Source organism: Cinclus cinclus, chromosome 3 (genome assembly GCF_963662255.1).
Source record: "Cinclus cinclus chromosome 3, bCinCin1.1, whole genome shotgun sequence".
NCBI classification, from domain to species: Eukaryota; Metazoa; Chordata; class Aves; order Passeriformes; family Cinclidae; genus Cinclus; species Cinclus cinclus.
This window is the reverse complement of record NC_085048.1, coordinates 109963431-109984708: the sequence shown is the minus strand read 5'-3', so window position 1 is coordinate 109984708 and position 21278 is coordinate 109963431. Positions and strand designations below refer to the sequence as shown.

The window sequence follows — 21278 nt, the reverse complement described above, 5'->3', positions numbered from 1 at the left end:
TTCACTCTCTTGTGCGTGTCAGATATTCTCAGGACAAAATGATCAAAAATCTGTGAAGAGAACAAGCAGCAAGAAAGCTGGATTAAAATGTCCTTGTTTGGAGAGGGGATGTGGAAATGAGCATTCAATACCCGAGAAGGTTACACACCATCTTTACCAAGTGCAATAGAGACAAGGATGGAAACGAGTAGCCACAGTTGTGTTTGTGCAAGACAGGATGGAGTTTGGAGAAGTATCTCTGTAAAAACATTTGGGTTATACCAACCCAGCCTGATACTTCTCTTCCCCATCCAAACCCATTTTTCATCAAGAGAAGAATTGCCATGCTTTCAGTGGCTGGATTCCTTTCATTGAACCCAGCTGGGAGTAGGAGACAGCAAAGGTTAGGGCAGTGGAAAATTCTGTCATCATGTGATGAACAACATCAATAGGCACCTGCCAGACAAATACAGCTGGACTGAAAGAACTTGTCCTGCATGCTGGACCTGAATTAAATTTGTCTGGGTAAGAGGGACCAGCCTGTCCCAACTAGGCAGGATGTAGTGCCAAGACAGACTGAATTAACTTCATTGCTACAGGCTTGGGAGAGGAGCTGAAGGGAAGGAACAGTGAAGATACCCTACATACTTGGACAATGTTCGTGGTGATGAGCTTGGGGCTGTTTTTGCACAGGTCTAGGAGGAGTGCCACTCCTTCCATCCGTGTCTCAAACCCCTTGGCTTCCAGGAGATCATCAAGCTTCTGGAGCATCTCCATTTCATCCACAGCTGGAGGCAACGTGACCTGGACTTTTGGATGGTGTAGGAGGCGTCCATCCGAGGTCGACTTCACCCTGGAAAATAAAAGCAAATGATGGCTTGTTGGTGATAATACCTGCAGATAATTGTGAGCAAAACATCCAGAGGTGATTTACTCATGCTGTGATTTCAAGCTAGAGAATCATGAGGCTCTGAAAACAGCATGGACTTCAAGACAATCATTACGGGAGACAATCTACAAATATTATTAATGCAGATATAGGCATTTTTTATCAAAGAAAATTTGTAGGACAGGAAAGAATCAGTGGCACAGGCCATCTCTCCAGAAAGATTTTCCTGAGGAAGAGAAATGTCAAGCTTGTTGTGTGCTTTGTCACATCTAACAAAAGTGCTCAGTACCGTTGACTAGAAGGAAATGTGGCCTGGGGCTTCTTTGAGACATGGCTCCTCATCTTCACAGGGCTCTTGACACATGGGCGTTCACCCTTCTGCTCTTCCATCCCCTACAAGGACACAGAGAAACCCCACCAACATTTAGAATATAGAATAGGAAACTGTCTGCTTAAAAACACAAGTTAGAACCAGGATCACTGCTACCAAGGCTTAGGGAAATATTTGCAAACCGACAGAAGGAAACAGACCAGAGATTCAGTGATGCCAACTCTTTGTTTGCAATAGCCCAAGGCAGGTTATGGGTGCTGCCATAGTGAGCAGCAGTTTAAACTCCCCAATTCATGAGTCTCGAGCATAAATGGCAATAATGGAAACTGGTAGGCACCAAGAGATCTTATAGGAAAAAGCAGAAAAATTAGGACTCTTTGGGGTGGGCCAATTTTGTTGGAAGGTGATTTGGTTCAACACTCGCTCTCCCTGTTTGTGCACAAAGGACACGCTCCCTTCTATAACGTAGATAAAAACAATGAAAGTCCCCCCCCAGACAAATGATTTTCCTCTGGATGCTGCTGGATTCACCAAGCTTCTTCCAGCTCCACAGGGCTTGACAGCAGGGCAGTATTCCCAAAAGACAGACGGTAATTGTAGTAATTAGGATTGACTGGGACATCTGCTGCAGTTTTGGAAATTCTCTTGGCACTACTGCTTCCAGTGTCTTTTGCAAAGACTCTGTTCTCCTCAGAAGCACTTTTCTCACTTCATTGCTTTACTGGGAGCAGAGCAGGGACAGCAGGGTGGGGAGTTATGCTTAAATGTAAACCCACTTTCTTCTCTTCCCCTTTCCTCTTTGTGACCAATAGTCAAAATATTCAAAGCCCCACTTTTCCCCTAAGAATATCAGCTCCTTTGTGGTCTGCAGATGAACAGGCTGGGGATTAACAGCTCATTCCCAGGAGCAAAATGATTGAGCAGAAGGGGAATGAGATAAAGACAGATTAGGTATGTTTGATGTCCTATTAGCTGTGGCTATACTTGCACAAAGGAGACATTTCTCCTGCCAAGCACTTACTTTCTTCTTTATTCTTCTCAGAATATCTTCCAGGTCACAGGCAGGAATGGATCGCTCCAAAAGCATTTTACATTTTGGATGATTTATCAACATCTTCACCATCTCCTGAGCATAATGCCTATGGAAGGAAGGAAGGAGGGAAGGAAGAAAGGAGGAAGGGAGGAAGGGAGGAAGGATTCCAGGAAGGAAGGATTCCAGGAAGGATTCCAGGAAGGAAGGAAAGATTCCAGGAAGGAAGGATTCCAGGAAGGAAGGAAGGATTCCAGGAAGGATTCCAGGAAGGAAGGAAGGATTTCAGGAAGGAAGGAAGGATTCCAGGAAGGAAGGAAGGATTCCAGGAAGGAAGGATTCCAGGAAGGAAGGAAGGAAATCGAACAAACAAAGGAAACCTGTTAACAGAAGAGGCTGATACCTTAATGTCATCCGTTGCAATCCTTGCATGAGATGGCATTACCTACTCAGCAAAGTGAGAGAAAAATATCATTTCACTCTGAAACTGTGGGTGTGCTTCTGTGGGATCAAAGGATCCCAGGGAACAAGTGAAACACATCTGTTTTGTTGTCAGATCCCATTAGAAGTACCTTGCTGCCATTGCTCAATAATTTGCCTTCCATTAACTGGCAGAGAATCCAGCACAAAACACCTCAGGCCTCCTCTTGACTATTCTATATGTGTGCAGAGCAGCAGCTAGTTGCTCCTGTATTTTTGGCAGCTATTAATTGAATCATCAAAGTAAGGGGATTTGGGTGGCTTGGGTTGATTTTGCCACTAGGAAACCAGTTTTCCTCCAGAGGAAATTTAGAGGTCATTGAGCCACAGACAACAGCATTCTAGAAAGCTGCAGAAGAGGTTTAGACAGACTGAATACATTAGCCCTGAAATACTTCTAGAAAAGTTTTAAGTTAACAAGAAAGATCTGCTTTGGGTCTTTCAGTGATGAACATGAGGCAACATTTTGGCTCTGTGTTGTGCACCTAAGATCAAACAAAACTGTTTGACTGCCAAATCTGAGCTCTTTTGATCTCAGGAAAGAATCCTTCAAGTCACAGGAAGTTGGCAATGCTCCTTCTTGCTGGACAACCTCAGCTTACCCACTACAGTCATTTCCCCAGGTAATCCAGAGCAGTGGTCACAGCACCAAGGCTGACAGAGCTCGAGAAGTGTTTGGACCATGCTCTTGGGCACATGGAGTGACTCTTGGCATGTCCTGCACATGGCTGGCAGCTGGACTCCATGGCCCCAATGGATCCCATACAACTCCGGGTATTCCATGCTTCTATGGCCCTTATCCACACCGTGAGGTAACTTAATATTTCCTTTCGTTACCACTCTTTTGTGGTTTTACCTTTCTAGACAGACACAAGGCAGTTTTCCTGTGTGAGGAGGTGAAATGAAGATGGTTACCTTGTGTCCTTGTGGCAGTCCTGAGCAAGCGTCCCTGCCGCATGCGCCAGCCTCTCAGCCCTGGGTGTGCCTGCGAGCTTCGTGACTCCAATTTTCTCCATCAAGGACAGCAGCAGTTGCGCCGCACACTTCCGCACCTGGGCGTGGCGGCTCCTGGCAAGAGGAGAGCAAACACTGGGGCACAGGGAGAAGGAGCAACAGCAGCACAGGCCTTGGCCAGAGCGTGCTCCCTGCCACTGCTGCGGGAAGGAGGCCTGGCTTCTCCCTGCAGCTTCAGACACCTGTAGAAGCTTCTGTCCTCAGAGAAACTCAAATTAGCATTGGACACAAGGACTGTCTGCAAGGAAGACGGAGGAATTCAGTCTCCCTGCACTACCTGATACTCAGTGTCTTTGCCACAATTTCCACTGAGAAAGATAAAATAATAGATTACATATGAATTCTTTAGAAATGAAAGACCATTCATGCTAACCTATCAGAGGGCACCCATTACACAGAGCTGCAGCAAGACTGAGGCTCATTCCAGCCATTTATCCCCAAATCTGCAGAGCTTTGGAAAAATACAGATGCAGAGAAAACACACTGTGGGCCGTGAAGTTGCAGAATATGCAGCAATGCAGCCTGTTTCTTTTGTGAGGATTGGCAAGGGGTACATCTGAATGTTTTATCCTATTGCAAAGATGGGGAAAGTGTGGCAATCAATTTACCCAGATTGTCCAGTTCTAGAGAGTGTCTTTTGATAATTATCAGGCTCAGCACAAACACTTAAGGCAGCATTTGCATCAGCTATTCCATAGTAGTGGGCCTGTGAAGGTGTATGTGCAGTGATTCATCATCTCAAGGCTAACATGAAACACCAGTTTGATTAGAAAGTAGAGCTCTATGGCCAGGACAGTCATTCAGGACTCCTTTTGGCAGGAGCTGCACCTGCTGTGCAGGCTGTGTCACAGCCAGCACATTCTCCCCTAGGTGCTCCATACCCCAGCAAATACCCTCCTTATTTCTCCAGTTAATGGCATCATGAGGATGCATGTTTTTTCCCAGGGCCTCTGTGCTTAGTGCAGTGAAATATCAAAGAGCACTCATAGCTGCAATTGCAATTGTCCCTCTTCCCACAGAAGCACAAGGCTCTATCCTTAGCCTTTGCAGGCACTTGCACTTCCCCAGCATTCACCACATCTAGGCAACTCTGACAGACTGGGAGGACTCCAGGAAGCAGCGGGAAGATGAGTCAGAAGAGGTTTAGGTTGCATATCAGGAAAAGCTTTTTCACCCACAGGGTGCCTGGGACACTGGAACAGGCTCCCCAGGGCAGTGGTCAACAGCACCAAGCCTGACAGAGTTCAAGCAGCATTTGGACAACAATCTCAGGCACATGGTGTGACTCTTGGGGGGCTCTGTGCAAGGCCAGGAACTGGATTTAATCATCCTCATGGCCTCGTCCAACTTCCCATGTTCTACAGTTCTGTGATTCTGAAAATAACATAATTAGAGTATCTTTTTCTGCATTTGCACATTTCATGATAATGGCAGCTCACTCAAAGATGAGTGTCAGATACCCGACCTACCAGTGAATACAACTACATCTACACACAGATCCCATAGAAAGCTGACAGACATTAGAAATACAAGATCTAAAAAGAGAAATGAAGGCAGTCTCTGAGCACACATGGAGATGAACAAGCACATAGCTACTCTACACACTGTGTATGAAGTACAGGGCACAATTCACAAGAGTGTTCTCACCTCACTGGTAACTGCCAAGCAAATGTCACGAAGCCTTGAAAGCAGGACTTCTGAATGGGACCCAGCCAGGAGTTTGATGCTGACCAGTCCCTTCTCCTTCATCTCCCTGAAAGGCAAGTACCAAAAAGATGGATTTTTCTCTCCACCCAAGAACTAGGCAGCACCCTCTGAAATTACCAGGCTGGCAGCTCAGTCAAACAATGGGAGGTGCTTTTCAAGGAGTACTTAATGAAATTGTGGAGCTCCTTCCCGCAGGATGTTGTTGCTGTCAAAAGCATACACAAATCCAAGAGACAAATAGAGGGGTTTCAGTGTCTTCATTTGTGGCTCTTTTACAAGACAGCCTTTCTGAAATGTCTGGCCCATGGAGTCCCTATGACACAGTTTCCTAGAAGCTGTGAGACTGGGTCATGCTCCTGTTTCTTGTCACCTCCCTATACCTGTCCCTAAGACACAATCCCCTTGGGCAGTTATTGGGGCATTTTCCTTCTTTTTCATCCCCAGCAGGCAGTTCAGCAATAAAAGTCTGCACTGGCACTCTGGAGCTCAGTTTCCATGCTACAATCCAGGCTTGTTTCTCACTCACTCCACTCCACCTCCACATTCCCCAGAAAAGGAGCAGCAGGGTGTCCCATAAGATTCCACGCCTGGGAAAGAACAGTTGAAACTCTGCCTTTTCCCAGAATCCCCTACCAAAAACAATGCCCACTACAGCAACATGTTATTTAAAAGGTGTAAACAACTCTGTCTCTCAGCACTTGCTCTAGGCAGCCCTGAGCTACAGAAAGGTGTGTGAGGCATCAGGACTGCAGCACAGGGCTGGTGACCGATCCCACGGGCACCCCTGAGAGTCACCAGGACTCCCCACACCTGCAGAAGCTCTCTTGTACCTCAGAGGGCACCAAACAAAAAGGGGGAAGAGAAAGCAGAAGAGAATTGCAAAGCAAATGTGACTGCACAAAGAGATGCATGTGGCAGATTTTTCATGCTTATCCCATTGTGAATGGAGTCCGTACCCCTGTGTGAATGAAGCATCCAACAGTGAGTTTATGCTAACCCCGATATCACAACCAATATCACCAAAAACTTAACCAGCATCACCTAACATTCGTAGGGTTATCACCTCTGGGCCTCCTTCTCTCTGTGTCTAATTGTGGGACACATGTTGAGTATTGGCTAAACACCTCCAGCCCATATGAAGCAGTGAGAAGAAAAAAGTTGAATTCAAATGTCCAAGATTCCTAGAGGGTTTCATTGCTTTCTCCTTCCCTTCTGCCATGAGCCTTTCAGGAGTAAAGACAGGCTGGGGATTTGAAAGCACAAATCAGTCCATTTCTCAGAAAGAGTGACTCCCTGGAGCTGCTTCTGGGACTCACATGCAGGAGGTCACAGCGAGACCCTGTCACCTGCCATTGCTGTCAGCACTGGGAGCAGAGAGAAATCTTACTCAGTCCCACTGGGCCAGTGCCCCAAGGCACCCAAATCTCTACACTCAAAACTGCTGCCATCCTGCTGCTGCCTTCAGCCAGCAAATCATCTCATCCCACAGCTTCCTCTCTTCCCTCAAGACTTCCTTTGCAGCTCCATGGAGCAGCAGGCAAAGCGAGGGAGCAGCACAGAGCGGCAGCAGCTGGAGCACAGCTGCAGACCGAGGCCAAGCAAAGGCTGCTCTCAAATCTTGATCCTCTCACTGCTCTGGAGTGGTTTCAGCAGAGTCCTTTGCCCTCTGGGCTGTCGGGGCTCAGAGGCACTGGCAAGATCCACTTGTAAGCTTCCTTAACGCTAAGAGGGAGACAGAGTGACCGGGGCCTTTCTTACCAGTCATCGCTGCCCAGCCAGGAGAGTGCCTGGAGCAAGGACTGCTGTGGGTCAGCAGAGGCTGTGTCCTTGTGCCCACGCTCACGGAGCAGCTCCTGTCGGCGCTCGGCACCAGTGGCCGTCTGCGAGGTCACTGTGAGGAGAGGGTCAGCCCTGAGCGCTGCAGCCCCGGGCAAGGCACCCCGCCATGGAGCGGCCTGCAGCCCCAGCTCCCAGCCAGGCTTCCATGTGCTGCAAACTGGCACTGCCTCACACACCTCCCTGCTGTCTGCCTCCTTGGGCTCCTTGCTTTCTCCCAGCCCCCCCAGCTGGGCACAGCTCCAGGCTAAACCTGACCATTGCCCACACAGTGCCAGCTCCCAAGTGCCACAGGTAGCACAGCCAGCGGCAGGTTCCTGAGGCCGCAGAGCTCCCACTCCCTGCCAGACAGGGACGACCAGTGGGAATGGCTACACCTAGAGGGAACCCCCCAGGGGCCTCTCTTGTCCCAGCGCCCTCATTTCCCCCAGCCCTGAGGACTGAGGCACTCTGCAACTCTCTGAGGAAACTCCTGCAGCTGCCCTGCCACAGCACCAAGCCAAGCCGGAACAACCCAGGCTCAATTCTGGTCAGTTCTCAACGTGGAAGTAGCATCAGTAGAAAAGAGCATTCCAATTATTATTCCTTGCTCCCTTCTTTTTATCTCACCCTAGTTGGGATGATAGCACAGGCAACCTTGGAGCACCAGGCAGCCCCTCCTGACTGTCACCTCCTACCAGCAGCCACTGTGTTTGGCTGCAGTGACACAGCAGGCACTGCTTGTTTCCTCTTGGAATTGCAGGCCATGGGATGGTGGCAGCCAGGAGCCATTGATCGCTTCAGGGAGCAGCAGCACGACTGCACCAAGGCACTGACTGCCATGCAGAGACAACCCTTACTGGGATAGCAGAAAAGCTGGCTGCAGAGCCGGACAACAGCACAGGCAGAGGGCCCCGATGGGTAGTGGTCAACTGATGGTGGTGGTACTCGTAGGTGCACAGTCAGCACACCCTGGCACACTGCCCCCAGCTCATCTCTGCACTTACAGCTGTCTCCTGGCACCAGCGCTGTAGTTTGGATTATCAGGATGGACAAAAGCCCGAGCTTAGGCCTTTACCTCTACTTTATTCAGCTCAACTTTCCAATGCATCTCTAAGAACTGACTACGGCAAGACAACCAAGCTGGAGGAACTCAAATGTGGATTTGGTGCTCATTCCCGGACAGGCTATTGACCAAAGAGCCCAGTTGTGCTGGCTGAGGCAGGAGGCACTTTGTGCTCCTTTTGCAAGGAAATAACTATATGGGAAAAAGCTGCCACAGAGCAGACTTACCTGAGGAGTTGCATGGGACACTGCCTTCCTCTTGGATGATGGGCATAGTGGGCAGTAAGGGCATCTTGTCCTGCTTCCTCAAGACCTTCTTCTTCAAGGCATTACCAGGGTGTTTTCTCTGCACACTGGAAGCTGTGCCATTGACAGCTGCTTGGCTGAGGCCTGCAGGGACCAAAGAGGAGCTTGTAAGTGGAGGGTGCTGGACAGGGTCACTATGGAAAGGGCCAGAAAATTTGCTGGAGCTGGGTAACATCTCTGTGTTATCCCAAAGAACTTCAAGTAGAACACTGGCACGCTAGTATGGGACAAGGATCATACAATCACCCAGGAAAACCTACAACAATTTTGGTGGGAAGGCCCCTTTAACCACCATCTAGTCCAACCCCTGGGAAACGGAACATCTTCATCTGGATCAGGTTCCTCAGAGCCCCATGTAAACTGGCCTTGAACACCTTCATAGATAAATCAACAACAGCTTCTCTGGAAAAACCCTTGCAGCATTTCATTGCCTTCATTATAAAATAAATTCTACCTAATATCTAATCTAAATCTACTTTCTTCCAGTTTAAAAATCAAACTGCAGTGATGCTTCCCCTAAGAAACAAGGAGAAGCCAGTGTTGCTATGCTTTCGTTTTCCTGTTTCAGAGGCAGGCTGGGCAAGTTCCCAAAAGAAAGTGCAGATAAGCTTGGGTGGTGCCCTGGGGCTGAGTGCTGCCCCCGAAGGTCCCTGCTGCCGCCCTCGGGGCAGCGCACACAGCGCTGCAGCCAGAGCCCCTCAGCCGGGATTCACTGGGGAATGCTGCTTGCTCCTGGGGCTACAACAGAAGCACTGCCTCAGGGCTTCAGCACAGCTCTACAGTGCCAGCTCCTTGGAGGGGAGTGGCTCGAGAAGGATCTCTGGTCTTTTCATCAGAAGGTGCTGAATTTGGTTTCTTCCAGGTTGCACCTTGGTGGAAAAGCATTCTTCTGCATTCACATTGCCTGGAAGCTGCTCTTCAGAACAGAGTCTGAAGGGCAGGCGACTTTCCAAGACTGAATTTTCTACTCTGAAAGATTTTAGAGGTGAAGGTGGGAAGCTGATACTCTGTTACTAAGTGAGGCCATGGGCAAGACAATTAATGCCTCTGTGTTTTTCTCTGCAAAATGGAAATCATTCCTATGCAAGCTTCCACTCAGATGCAAGTGCAACAGCCCCCCAGTCTGATTGCAACACTGTGCAGAGGGTAAGGAAGAGCTCAAAAAGGACCAGCAGTGTAGACACCACTTACTTGCTTCAGCTGCATCCCTGGGCTCAACTCTCAGTGGAGGCAGCTTTAAGGATGATAAAATTTCATTCCTCTTCTTCATCTCATTCTCAAAAATCTCAGTTTTCTTCTGCTCTAACTTCTTTTCAGCCAACTTGCACAATGAAGAACGAACCTAGTTGCAATGGAAATACATCACAGACTGTAAGCAGAGACACACAAACCAGGCACATCATCTCATTGGGAGCATAGAGTCCACAGAGTGCCACAGACATTAATCCAGCTCCATATGCATTCCAATAGTTTCAGGAGAATGTCTCCCATCCTCACCTTGGCAATTATACACAGTGAGGTGGAACACTTTAGTGCCACAGCCTTACTCTGCTCCAACTGTGACAGGAAACCCTACTTGAAACATGGAAGTCATAGGAATGCTCCAAGACAAAGGAAGAGCTCCCATGAGCAATGAGCAGGCAGTTCAGTTCCTACAGGCCATGGCAGGAGAATAAAAGCCATGTGCATTATGCAGCAAGGAGGGGTAATTGGCTGATGCTTAACACTCATGGCCAGGAAGTGCAGCTGTTTGTCACTTCCTGGCTTCTGAAGGACTCAGCTCTGGAAGACTCTCAACGACTTGGTCTCTGAGACCAGGAGACCAAAAGGAGGAGGGAGTCATGTGAAAACAATTTGGAGGAGCATTGATATTAAGGAGCAGAAAATGTGAGAATGAGAGGGCTGTGAGATACAGCCAGAAAGATAACCAGGAGACATCGAACTGTCCCGTTTTTATTTTGCAGCCTTGCTTATACTCAACATTAGCATTTTGCTTCTCTGCTTCTGAGGGTGCCCTTTGAATTAGCTCACTCCTGTGAAGCTTGATCTGCCATTCAGAACTTCTCTGAAATGGCCTTTGCATATAAAGAATGCTTCAGGCATGACCATGGCACCATCTCCATGCAGTGACTTTTCCACAACTGGAAACAGCCAAGCAATTGCTCAAATAGCTGTCAAATATATTCCCAAGAGAATCCCCAACCCCCAAGAGTGGAAGATTATGGTTTTCAGAGGCATTTTGGGCCAAGCACTAAACAGCCACTGGAATGGAAGTCTGCTCATCCCTGTTCTTATCCCTTACCTTTCCAAAGCCCTCTCTCAGGTCTCTGTCACTTGTTAGACCAGGACTGGTGGGATGATCCATCTCCTTGAGCTGGCTCTGTGGGAGGCCTGGTACTGGAAGCAAAGGTTCCTGTAAATCTCTGGCACACTTCAATTGCCCAAAAATGTCATGCTTGGCAACAGGCAAGACAGGTTCCAGATTACAGAGCTCTAACAGGGCACAGAGATGGTGCATGAGAGCAGCAAGCTACATATGCCTAGACCCTCTCCCAGTGGATGGGCTCCTGGAAGGAGACATGACATTGCTCTGTGGATCAGCAGACTGAAACCTGCTGCCTCAGCCCCTAGTTGCTGGAGAGCCTCTGTGTTTGATAGAGAAGGGCAGAGATGGAGATTGCTCTTGACAGAGATTCTTATCTGCCCTTATGCTGATTTTAGTAAACATCTTCTTTCTGGTTCCTAAAAGTAGTCCCAGGTTCTAAACCTGTATGCTTTCAGATCAACATTTTGGGGCAGCAGGGAGCCCAGAGCCCTGTGCTTCCCAGCAATGGCTCAGCTGCACATGCAGCCTCCTGCTCCTCTCCCTGCCCCACAGCTCAGCAGCCCTACAGCTCCACGGGGCACTGGCAGCAGCACAGCTCATGGCAGGGGGCACCTGCAGGGCACAACTGCTCCCTGGCAATGTGCACAGGCTCTCCAGGCTGGCACAAGACCCTTCCTCCCACCAGAGAGCGGCCCAGCTCCCACCTTACCTCTGTGGGAGGCTGAGCCATGCTGGTCCTTCCCCTTGTCCTCCTCCCTGGCAGTGACCCTGGGGACAGCGCTGCTCAGCTGCCTCTGCCGGGGCTCCTGGGCCAAGGCCCCCTGAGCCGGCCGGGAGCCCACACCTCCATTCCCAACACCGGGGTTCCGCACATAGGTCTGCATGCCAAACACCTCAGCGAGTTTCCTTGGGAACAGAGGCATCCCAGGTCCTATCACACACCAAGAGCTCTTTGCCTTCATTCTCTGCGTTTCTGTTGTAGACTCAGAAGAAGCTGTAGACAGGTACAAGAGAAGAAGCAAGTTAATTGAACTCACTCCTTTACAATCAACCCATCTAAAGAGTGGGGAATTCAAAGAGCACTTCAGCTACTGAAATGATTAGTTGTTTTTTTTATTTTTCATGAAACTAATGTCTAACTAACTTGAATTTCTCTGAACAATGTGGATCTGGCAAGCCAGGAGAGATGGGTTCTATGACTTGATGTGCTGCTCGTTGTCTCCACACTACTACAGGATTCCTTTCCTTCCAAAGAGTTGGAAACTCACAGTGGTCTCTAGAATTTGACACTATCTAGGAAGCGATTGTTTTCAAAAGTAGATTTCAGGTTATTGTTTCTGTAACTCCCAATCAGTTCTAGGCTGGATTTTTTATTCTGGGGATCTTTTTAATTCCTCTTTGTAACAAAGGAAGTGGTGGTACACAATCAAGATCACTACATGTTACATGCAAAAAGGGCTTTGCTTTCCCAATTACATGTCCCCAGTACTCTGCAAGCCCATAGTTATAGGGAATAAAGTGGTCATCCAGAAGTTTCACTTTTGCTCTACTTCACTCTTTGACGGGTTTATTCCTTGCTTTCTTTCCTGCACAGACACCTAAGCCCAACATAAACATGACCTGCCTCAAAACATTTCTGATCATGGCTGACACTGACAACTGAAGGTTTTCAAAATGGAAATAGCAGAGGGCAGGACATTCTGAAATACTCTTCAACAGAGCTGTTAGATATAAGGCAACTAATTATTTGGATATGGCTAAACACGGGGTAAAATCATGTAGCAGCCAAGCAATAAGAGTGGAATAACATTCTTTAAACTGGGTTGTTTTCTCCTGTAGAATGTTCTACTGAGTTATAAAAGAAAGGCAGGTAAGGTTTAATGACATAGCTCGTTTCTAGTCCAGAGTAAATCCAACAAAACTGTCACCTTACTTACTGAGCAATACTTCTCCCTAGCTGCATTAAGCATTCCAGCTGCATATCACCAATTAAGGAGTCATTCCAAAGGAGCCTACCCAGGATTTCTCAGAAATAACCCTGCGCAAAGGGACCCGGCCTCTGATCCCTTTTTCTCCATCAGCAAAAGTCTTTCTTCAAATTTCATCTCTCCTATCATTACCTGCCCAGTGATGGCAAAGGAACAACAACAACAGGCTTTGATGGAGGCTTTCAACTCAAAGGCATTGGCTGGCACAGACGCACCAGAGACCGCATTTTGTCTGGCACAATTCTACTTGTCATGGATCAGGCAAGGCAGGGACAGGGGGACGAGGCAGAAGGCATCTCCTCCCCCAGCCTCAGCCTGCAACACTGACACAGGCAGAGAGAGTCAGGCAAGAGATTTGTCATTGTGAACATTCCACAGGTGGCTTTGGGCTTGTGCTGTCAGAGGATGACAAACTCCTGGTTTGAAAGACAGGTGTTTGCTGAGGAAAGCAGAAGCCTCCCTTTGAACTGAAAAATGTGATCCTTCCTTCCGACAGATTATTATGATTTTGAAATTAAGGGAGCTCTCAGGCAAAGATATGGGAGTAGGAATAACAGTTCTTTACTAGTATATGTAACAAGACAAACAAGAACAACAACAGCTATGAAATTACCCACAAACAGAACAGTAACTCAGTCCCAGTCCCTTTCTGGCTGCAGGCACCTTTTCCCTGAGCTGCAGTTCCCTGCTGCTGGGCAGGTCCCGCAGAGCTGCAGGAGGACTGGGGGTGATGGCAGCGCTGTCCCAGGTGGGGAAGAGAGATGGAGAGAGTCCTTCGCTCATGGCGTCAGTCCTGGAGGATGGCTCCCGGCGCTGGGATGGCAGGGATGGGACAGAGGAGGCAATCGTCCTTCTTGTCCGAACTCCGCGGGGAAAATGGGCCGAGGCCCAGCCTTCGGCTTCCACTTCTGGCTGTTTGAATCTCGCAGGGTTACCCTCTCCCCTCCCCTCCCCTCCCCTCCCCTCCCCCTTGACACCAGGGCCCAGTCAACAGGTATCTTAGCATGACAATGGGGAAAATTCCACAGAGGGAAAAGGGAAAGAACCAACCCCTAACACAAACTCAGACCCTGCATAGGCTGCATCCATTTGGAAGTTTCCATGACCATGATTGCAATTTCAAAAGGAATTTCTATAGCAGGATGTTTCCCTATTTCCCCTAAAGCAAAATCAGGTCATGACCATCAATCTCCTATGGATCTGAAAGGTTTCAGCTGAAAATCTGCCCCAAGGACAGGTGTTTTCACTTTACTGGGCAAGAGAAATGAGTGGGAATATTTCTAATTTCCAGAAAAATGCATAATTTTTTTCTGCAAATTGTGACATGAGAAACACTGCATGGAGATAAAAGGCATGTGCAGGATGGAGAGGAATGCTTCCTTTTCCTGCACTGCACTTCCAGGGTCCCAAGGTCCCACTGCAGCTCCTCCCACTCAAGACTTCACAATGGAGGAATTCTCACTGCACCACCACAGCACACTCCCAGTGACTGCACTCCAGGAGAGTCCACTGAGCCCATCAAGGAGTGAAACAAATTTAAAGAAATTCTTAAAGGAATGGATTTTAATAAACCGTGCAAAATGTCATGTCCAAGTCCAGATTCCAATAGTCATTTTAGGAGAAACATGCCCTGTACCTCCCTGCATGTTCAGACTTCGTCTCTTTGATGCTGCGGCTTGATCTTGGCCTGGAGAAAATGGAAAACACAAGAACATATCAGGAGGGAGAAAGAAAAAGGAAGGAAGAGTTGTAGCATGACAGCAGGCAAACCTTTCAAGCTTGGTCACACTGATGAAGGAGAAAATGCAACACATCAAGCCAACAAGATGCAAAGCTCATTAATTGTCCTTAAGCATTCAGTTGCTGCAGTCACTGGCCAGAGCTGGCCAGGCTCCAGCTGAAATATAACAGTCTTTCCTCAGCATACATCATAACTCCCCAATTGTGCTGTCTTTTCTTTTGGAGCCAAGGGGCTCCTACAGCCTCCCTCAAGCAGCAAGAGCTGCCAAGCTGAGACACGAGTCTGCATGGAGGGCAGCTACTTTGGTTCTGCTGACAAAGCTTGACTTTGCCTGCTTGTGGCTTTCACTGGTACCAGTCTCATGCTACATTTGGTCCGAACACGGCAGTATCCTGAGAAGGATATTCCACCTCCTTGCTCTCTCAAGAAGGAAAAGCCTTTTTCCAACTCAACTGCTAGGCAAGGGTATTCACATTGCACTTTCAATGCACTACCAAAGCTTTCCAGTTGGAATGACATTTTTGTGACTCCTTCATTATTGCTGTCCTTCAGATAAGCTACATTGACAGCTACATTTTCTCACATATATTCAAGCCAATATCTTCCCATCAGGTACAGTACTATAACTCTTCTGTACCTCCTTGCCCTCTCTGTTTTAAACCCAGACCTAAATATTAAACATTGATAGGATTTTACATCTATACCCGGAAAATATAGCTGGGTTCTCATTTCACAGCGCCGTCCCAGGCACAGAGAAATTATGCCTGACATATACAGAAGCAGCACGTAAAGACAGAGACACCCCTCCAGCATCCAATATTTGGCCAAACAGAGTTTTCCAGTGCTGAAGTTGCCAGTCAAGGATCACAGTATTCAAAGATCTGCAGGATCCAGAGCTGTGCAATACAGCTCCCAAATGACACCACAAACATTACAGAGGGAATCAATACCAAGCCCAGCAGAGGACCCATCTTCAGATGCTTTTAAGCCCTGCCTCCTCTTCCCCACCACCACCACCTCTGCTCTTGGGACACATGGTGTGGGGTTTGACATGGAGCTGGATCATCACAAATGGGCCAAATGGTGAATACACAGAGGTTTGCCTAAATACATGGGAGACAGCTGACTGTGCAAAGGAACCTCACAAGATGGCAAGAGGGAGCTGAACAGCAGAGTGGAGCAGCAGACACCTTGGCTTACCTCATCTCCTGGGACTCTTGGACATCCAGCTGCACAGAGCTGTGCAGAGACCCTGCAGCACTGCCAACACCGGGACTGAGTGCCTTGGGTATAGGGGGGACGAAAGGCAGCCCCAATGACCCCTTCTTCATATCCCCACCTCTGGGATACAGCAAGGATGCCTGGAAAGAGTGGTACAAAGTGCTGAGATGAAGCATTCAGCCCTTCCTCACTGATGGCTGAAGACATTTAGCCATGCTTTTAACTGGGACCTGGCAGGGAAAGACCAGTCAAACTGCTGGAGTAGCTTGGCCTAGCATGGGGAATGAAAAGGCAAGTGGTGGGGGCGTGCTCATGCCCTAGACTTGCCAACTCTCCCCTTGGGCTCAGTTCACTGCAAGTGTGGCTATGATCCCAGCTGGAATCCACATGTTTGGTATCAAGATGTTCGGCAGAGCCACGGCCTCCACTGGCCTTTTGGATGGTATGGGAACAGGTTCAGATCACTGTTCTCTCCCTGTTCCTTAGGCACCTCACAGCTAGTGCTGATCTCCAGCCAAGTCTCCACAAAGCCATTCTGCAGGATGTCAAAACCTGCTTTTCTCAAGCCCCTCAATTCTTCTGCTGCTGCCCTTCCCTCTTACAGTTGCCCAGCAGCCTTTCAGCCCAGAAGCTGCTGAGCTCTCGCGATGCTCCGTGCTCTCCAGCTCCCACACCTCCATCATCTCAGGCTCACTGGCATTTAGGAAGTTCAGCAGAGCTCCCTGCCCTGCTGCTCTCTGGAAGGTCTCTGCCTGCCCAACTTTCTCCAGGGCCCCCATGCCATGGCCAGGAAGGGAGGTGGAGGCAGTGGAGACAGATGAACGCCCTTCCTCAGTATCCCATCATTTCTGGCACAACTAAAGGGCCAAATCAGGACCTATTTGCACTGCAGTGGAAGGATTAGATCCTGTCAGGAATACATTGGGCCTTTCCTCAGCAAGGCTGGAATCAAGTACATCACCCTTTGATTGGACATTCTGTTTGCCAGAGCTGTTGCTCATCTGCCTCCTCCTGCACCCCATGGCAAACCCAAAACAACTGCAGGTGCTGGCCCTGCTGCAAAGGCAATCGTGTACCTGGGCTTTGAGCTCCTCTCCCCATGGCCACCTCCCATTCCTTCCCTCTGGACAAAGCCATGCCAGAGCACACAGCTGCCCAGAAGCTGACGAAATCTAGAAATAGCATCAGAGACAGCTGTGTACAAGGCCATGGCTGTACAACTCAAAAGCTGAGACCACCTGGAACTGACTTTGTAGCACTGCCTGTTCCAGCAAACTCCTTTTTCCTTAGCAATCAGACACAGCTGAAAGAAAACATATCCCAGACACAGCCATGGTTCAAAAATACATGTAGGTTATAAAATCTTACATGCTTGCTTGGCAGATTGGACAACATAAGCAGCTTGGCCTGATTCTTGGGCTTTTCTCAGGCATAAGTCAGACAAGGAAATATGACAGAGCCCAGAAACCATTCAAAGACCGCTCCTGCCTTTGATGCATGCTGAGGATGTGAAGTTTGCACTACACACCCATTGCAAAGGCAGCGTGTTCTCTGACACTTCCCAGAAATGCAGTGTCCAGCTGAGCTCGTCTTGGCTCAGCTGCTTCCATGTGCTCACACCACAGGAAAACCTCTCTGAGCTCTGCTTACAGTGCAGAAACTGAAAATCTATCACACAGGACTTAGCTTGGTCTCCTTACCATCTGTTCTTTTCCCTCTGAACTCAGCTCCCTGTTATTTCTAACTTCATCCTCACAGCCAGTGTCGTTTTTCCCAGTCTCGTGCTCTCCTCTGGACACTGTGCTTGGCTTGGTGGAAGGAGAGTCCTTCTGGATGGGAGGCAATGGCTTGGAGGGAAGGAGCATAGAGGGATTTGCCAGGGAAAACCTCTTGGCAAGAGGGTAGCCTGTCAGGCCTGCAAAGCGGACACACAAAATGTAACAAGAGGCTGCAATGCAAACTTAAAACATCAGAAGCTCCATGTTTCATGGAACACATTTCCTGGAAACTATCCTGGAAACTTGCTGCACAGGGAAACATGCACCTGACAGCAGCCACCTGAGGCAGGCCACAGGATCACACCCTGAGCCACTTCCACAAAGCTCCCAGGGGAACTCCCTGGCCTCTGGGCTGCCCTGGGACAGCAGGGAGCCCAGAGCCCTGTGCTTCCCAGCAATGGCTCAGCTGCACATGCAGCCTCCTGCTCCTCTCCCTGCCCCACAGCTCAGCAGCCCTACAGCTCCACGGGGCACTGGCAGCAGCACAGCTCATGGCAGGGGGCACCTGCAGGGCACAACTGCTCCCTGGCAATGTGCACAGGCTCTCCAGGCTGGCACAAGACCCTTCCTCCCACCAGAGAGCGGCCCAGCTCCCACCTTACCTCTGTGGGAGGCTGAGCCAGCCTCACAGGGGAACAAGTGAGTTAGGTGAACTCCCACCTTTACAATCAATCTGTCTAATGGATGAGGAACACACGGGAGTTTTGAATTAATCAGAAAATCACTTTGTGGTTTTTTGTTGTTGTTGATGTTTTTTCCATGAAACTAGCATCACTGTAATTCCTCTGAACGGTATGGAGCTGGCAAGCCAGGAGAGAGAGCTTCTACTCCTTTCCTTATGTATTACTCATTGCCCATCAAGTACTTTGTGATCCCTTTCTGTCCAAACAGTTGGCAAACCACAGTGATCACAAGTATTTGACAATTACACCTAGGAAGTAGTTGTTTTCAGATGCTAGTTTTCAGGGCCTTTGTTTCTCTAAGTCCCACTCGGTTCTGGGTTGGGTTTTCTTGGTTGCTTTTATTTCGCTTTACAACAAAGGAAGTGATGGTACAAGAACAATGGCACCCCATGTTACAAGTAAAGGAAGCTTTGCGCTCCCCATTACATATCCTCAGTATTCAAGGAGCCCAAATCTTTAGGGAACAAATTAGCTTTCAAACGTTCCACTTCTGCTCAAATACTTGTCCCGTGGGTTTTATTCCCTGCTTTCTTTCCTGCAGACACACCCAAATCCAGTATAAACAAGACCTGCATCAAAACATTTCTCATCATGGCAGTTAAAAGCAATTCAAACTTTCCTTAATGGAAATGGAAGACGGCAGATCATAAAAAGAAGAACATCCTTAAACCAATCTTTTATTTATCCATAGAGAATGTACAGGTCAATTTATGAAAGCACAACAGGTAATATTTAACGAAATTGCACATTTCTAGTCCAAAATGAATCCAGCAAAAACGTCACCTTACTTACTGAGCAATACTTCTCCCTAGCTGCATTAAGCATTCCAGCTGCATATCACCAATTAAGGAGTCATTCCAAAGGAGCCTACCCAGGATTTCTCAGAAATAACCCTGCGCAAAGGGACCTGGAAATCTCATCTGCTTTCTTCATCAGCTAATTATGTCTTCAAATTTCATCTCTCCTATCGTGACGTGCCCAGTGATGGCAAAGGATCAACAACAACAGGCATTGATGGAGGCTTTCAACTCAAAGGCATTGGCTGGCACAGACGCACCAGAGACCGCAGTTTGTCTGGCACAATTCTACTTGTCAGGGATCAGGCAAGGCAGGGACAGGGGGACAAGGCAGAAGGCATCTCCTCCCCCAGCCTCAGCCTGCAACACTGACACAGGCAGAGGCAGTGGGGCAAGAGATTTGTCATTGTGAACATTCCACAGGTGGCTCTGGGCTTGTGCTGTCAGAGGATGACAGACTCAGACCCTGCATAGGCTGCATCCCTTTGGAAGTTTCCATCTCCATAACTGGAAAACTCAAAAGGACTTTCTCTCACAGAAGGTTTCCCCTCTTTCTCCCAGAGCAAAACCAGGCAATGGCTTTGATAGTCCATGACTCTCTTTCAGATGTCAAAGGTTTCAGTTCAGAATCTGCCTCAAGGAAATGTTATCTCCTTCAAGGGCAGGAGGATGGATTGAGAGGATTTCTAATTTCCTGATAAATGCCTTCTTCTTCTCTGCTAATTCTGACATGAGAAAGACTGCATGGAGATAAAAGGCGTGTGTGCTGGATGGACAGGAATGTTTCCTTTTCCTGCACTGCACTTCCAGGGCCCCAAGGTCCCAATCCAGCTCTTGCCACTCAAGATTCACAATGCAGGAATTTTCACTACACCACTGCAGCACACTCCCAGTGACTGGGCTCTGGGATAGTCCACTGAGCCCATCAAGGAATTCAAATGAGTTTAAAGAAATTTTTAAAAGAATGATTTTTAACAAAGCTTTCAAAATATCACCTCTAATTCAAGGTTCTAGTAGTAATTTTAAGACAGACATGCCCTGTACCTACCTGCATGTTCAGACTTCTTCACTCTGATGCTGCTGATTGATCGTGGCCTTGAGAAAATGGAAAACACAAGAACATATGAGGAGGGAGAAAGAGAAGGGAAGGAACAGGTGTAGCAATCCTTCCTTGCTTGGTCCCTCTGATGAAGAAGAAAATGCAACACATCAAGCCAACAAGATGCAAAGCTCATTAATTGTCCTTAAGCATTCAGTTGCTGCAGCCAGGCAGAGCTGGCCAAGCTCCAGCTGAAACTCAGCAGTCATTCCTCAACTTGCACCATAACTCCCCAATTCTGCTGACTTTCCTTTTGGAGCCAAGGGGCTCCTACAGCCTCCCTCAAGCAGCAGGAGCTGCTAAGCTGAGACACGAGTCTGCAGGGAGGGCAGCTACTTTGGTTCTGCTGACAAAGCTTGACTTTGCCTGCTTGTGGCTCTCACTAGTACCAGTCTCGTGCTACATGTGGTCCGAACACGGCAGTATCCTGAGAAGGATATTCCACCTCATGGCTGTCTCAAGAAGGAAAAGCCTTTTTCCAACTCAACTGCTAGGCAAGGGTATTCACATTGCACTTTCAATGCACTACCAAAGCTTTCCAGTTGGAATGACATTTTTGTGACTCCTTCATTATTGCTGTCCTTCAGATAAGCTACATTGACAGCTACATTTTCTCATATATATTCAAGCCAATATCTTCCCATCAGGTACAGTACTATAGCTCTTCTCTACCTCCTTGCCCTCTCTGTTTTAATCCCAGACCTAAATATTAAACATTGATAGGATTTTACATCTATACCCGGAAAATATAGCTGGGTTCTCATTTCACAGCGCCGTCCCAGGCACAGAGAAATTATGCCTGACATTTACAGAAGCAGCACGTAAAGACAGAGACACCCCTCCAGCATCCAATATTTGGCCAAACAGAGTTTTCCGGTGCTGAAGTTGCTAGTCAAGGATCACAGTATTCAAAGATCTGCAGGATCCAGAGCCATGCAATACAGCTCCCAAATGACACCACAAACATTACAGAGGGAATCAATACCAAGCCCAGCAGAGGACCCATCTTCAGGTGCTTTTAAGCCCTGC

The 21278-nt window shown here is 48.2% G+C and overlaps 1 protein-coding gene across 1 annotated transcript in view; it reads right to left on the bottom strand.

The window, feature by feature from the left end:
- The window catches only part of LOC134042002 (serine/threonine-protein kinase pim-1-like), a gene marked incomplete at its 3' end in the record, with an annotated part of 28895 nt that extends 8691 nt beyond the window's left edge, over positions 1 to 20204 (bottom strand). The window contains exons 1-2 of the mRNA XM_062489074.1: positions 20199 to 20204; positions 17593 to 17739 (exon numbers count right to left, since the gene is read on the bottom strand). Coding sequence (XP_062345058.1) covers positions 17593 to 17739; positions 20199 to 20204 — 153 coding nt within the window. The remainder of the gene's footprint in view (positions 1 to 17592; positions 17740 to 20198) is intronic.
- Positions 20205 to 21278: the final 1074 nt, after the last annotated feature.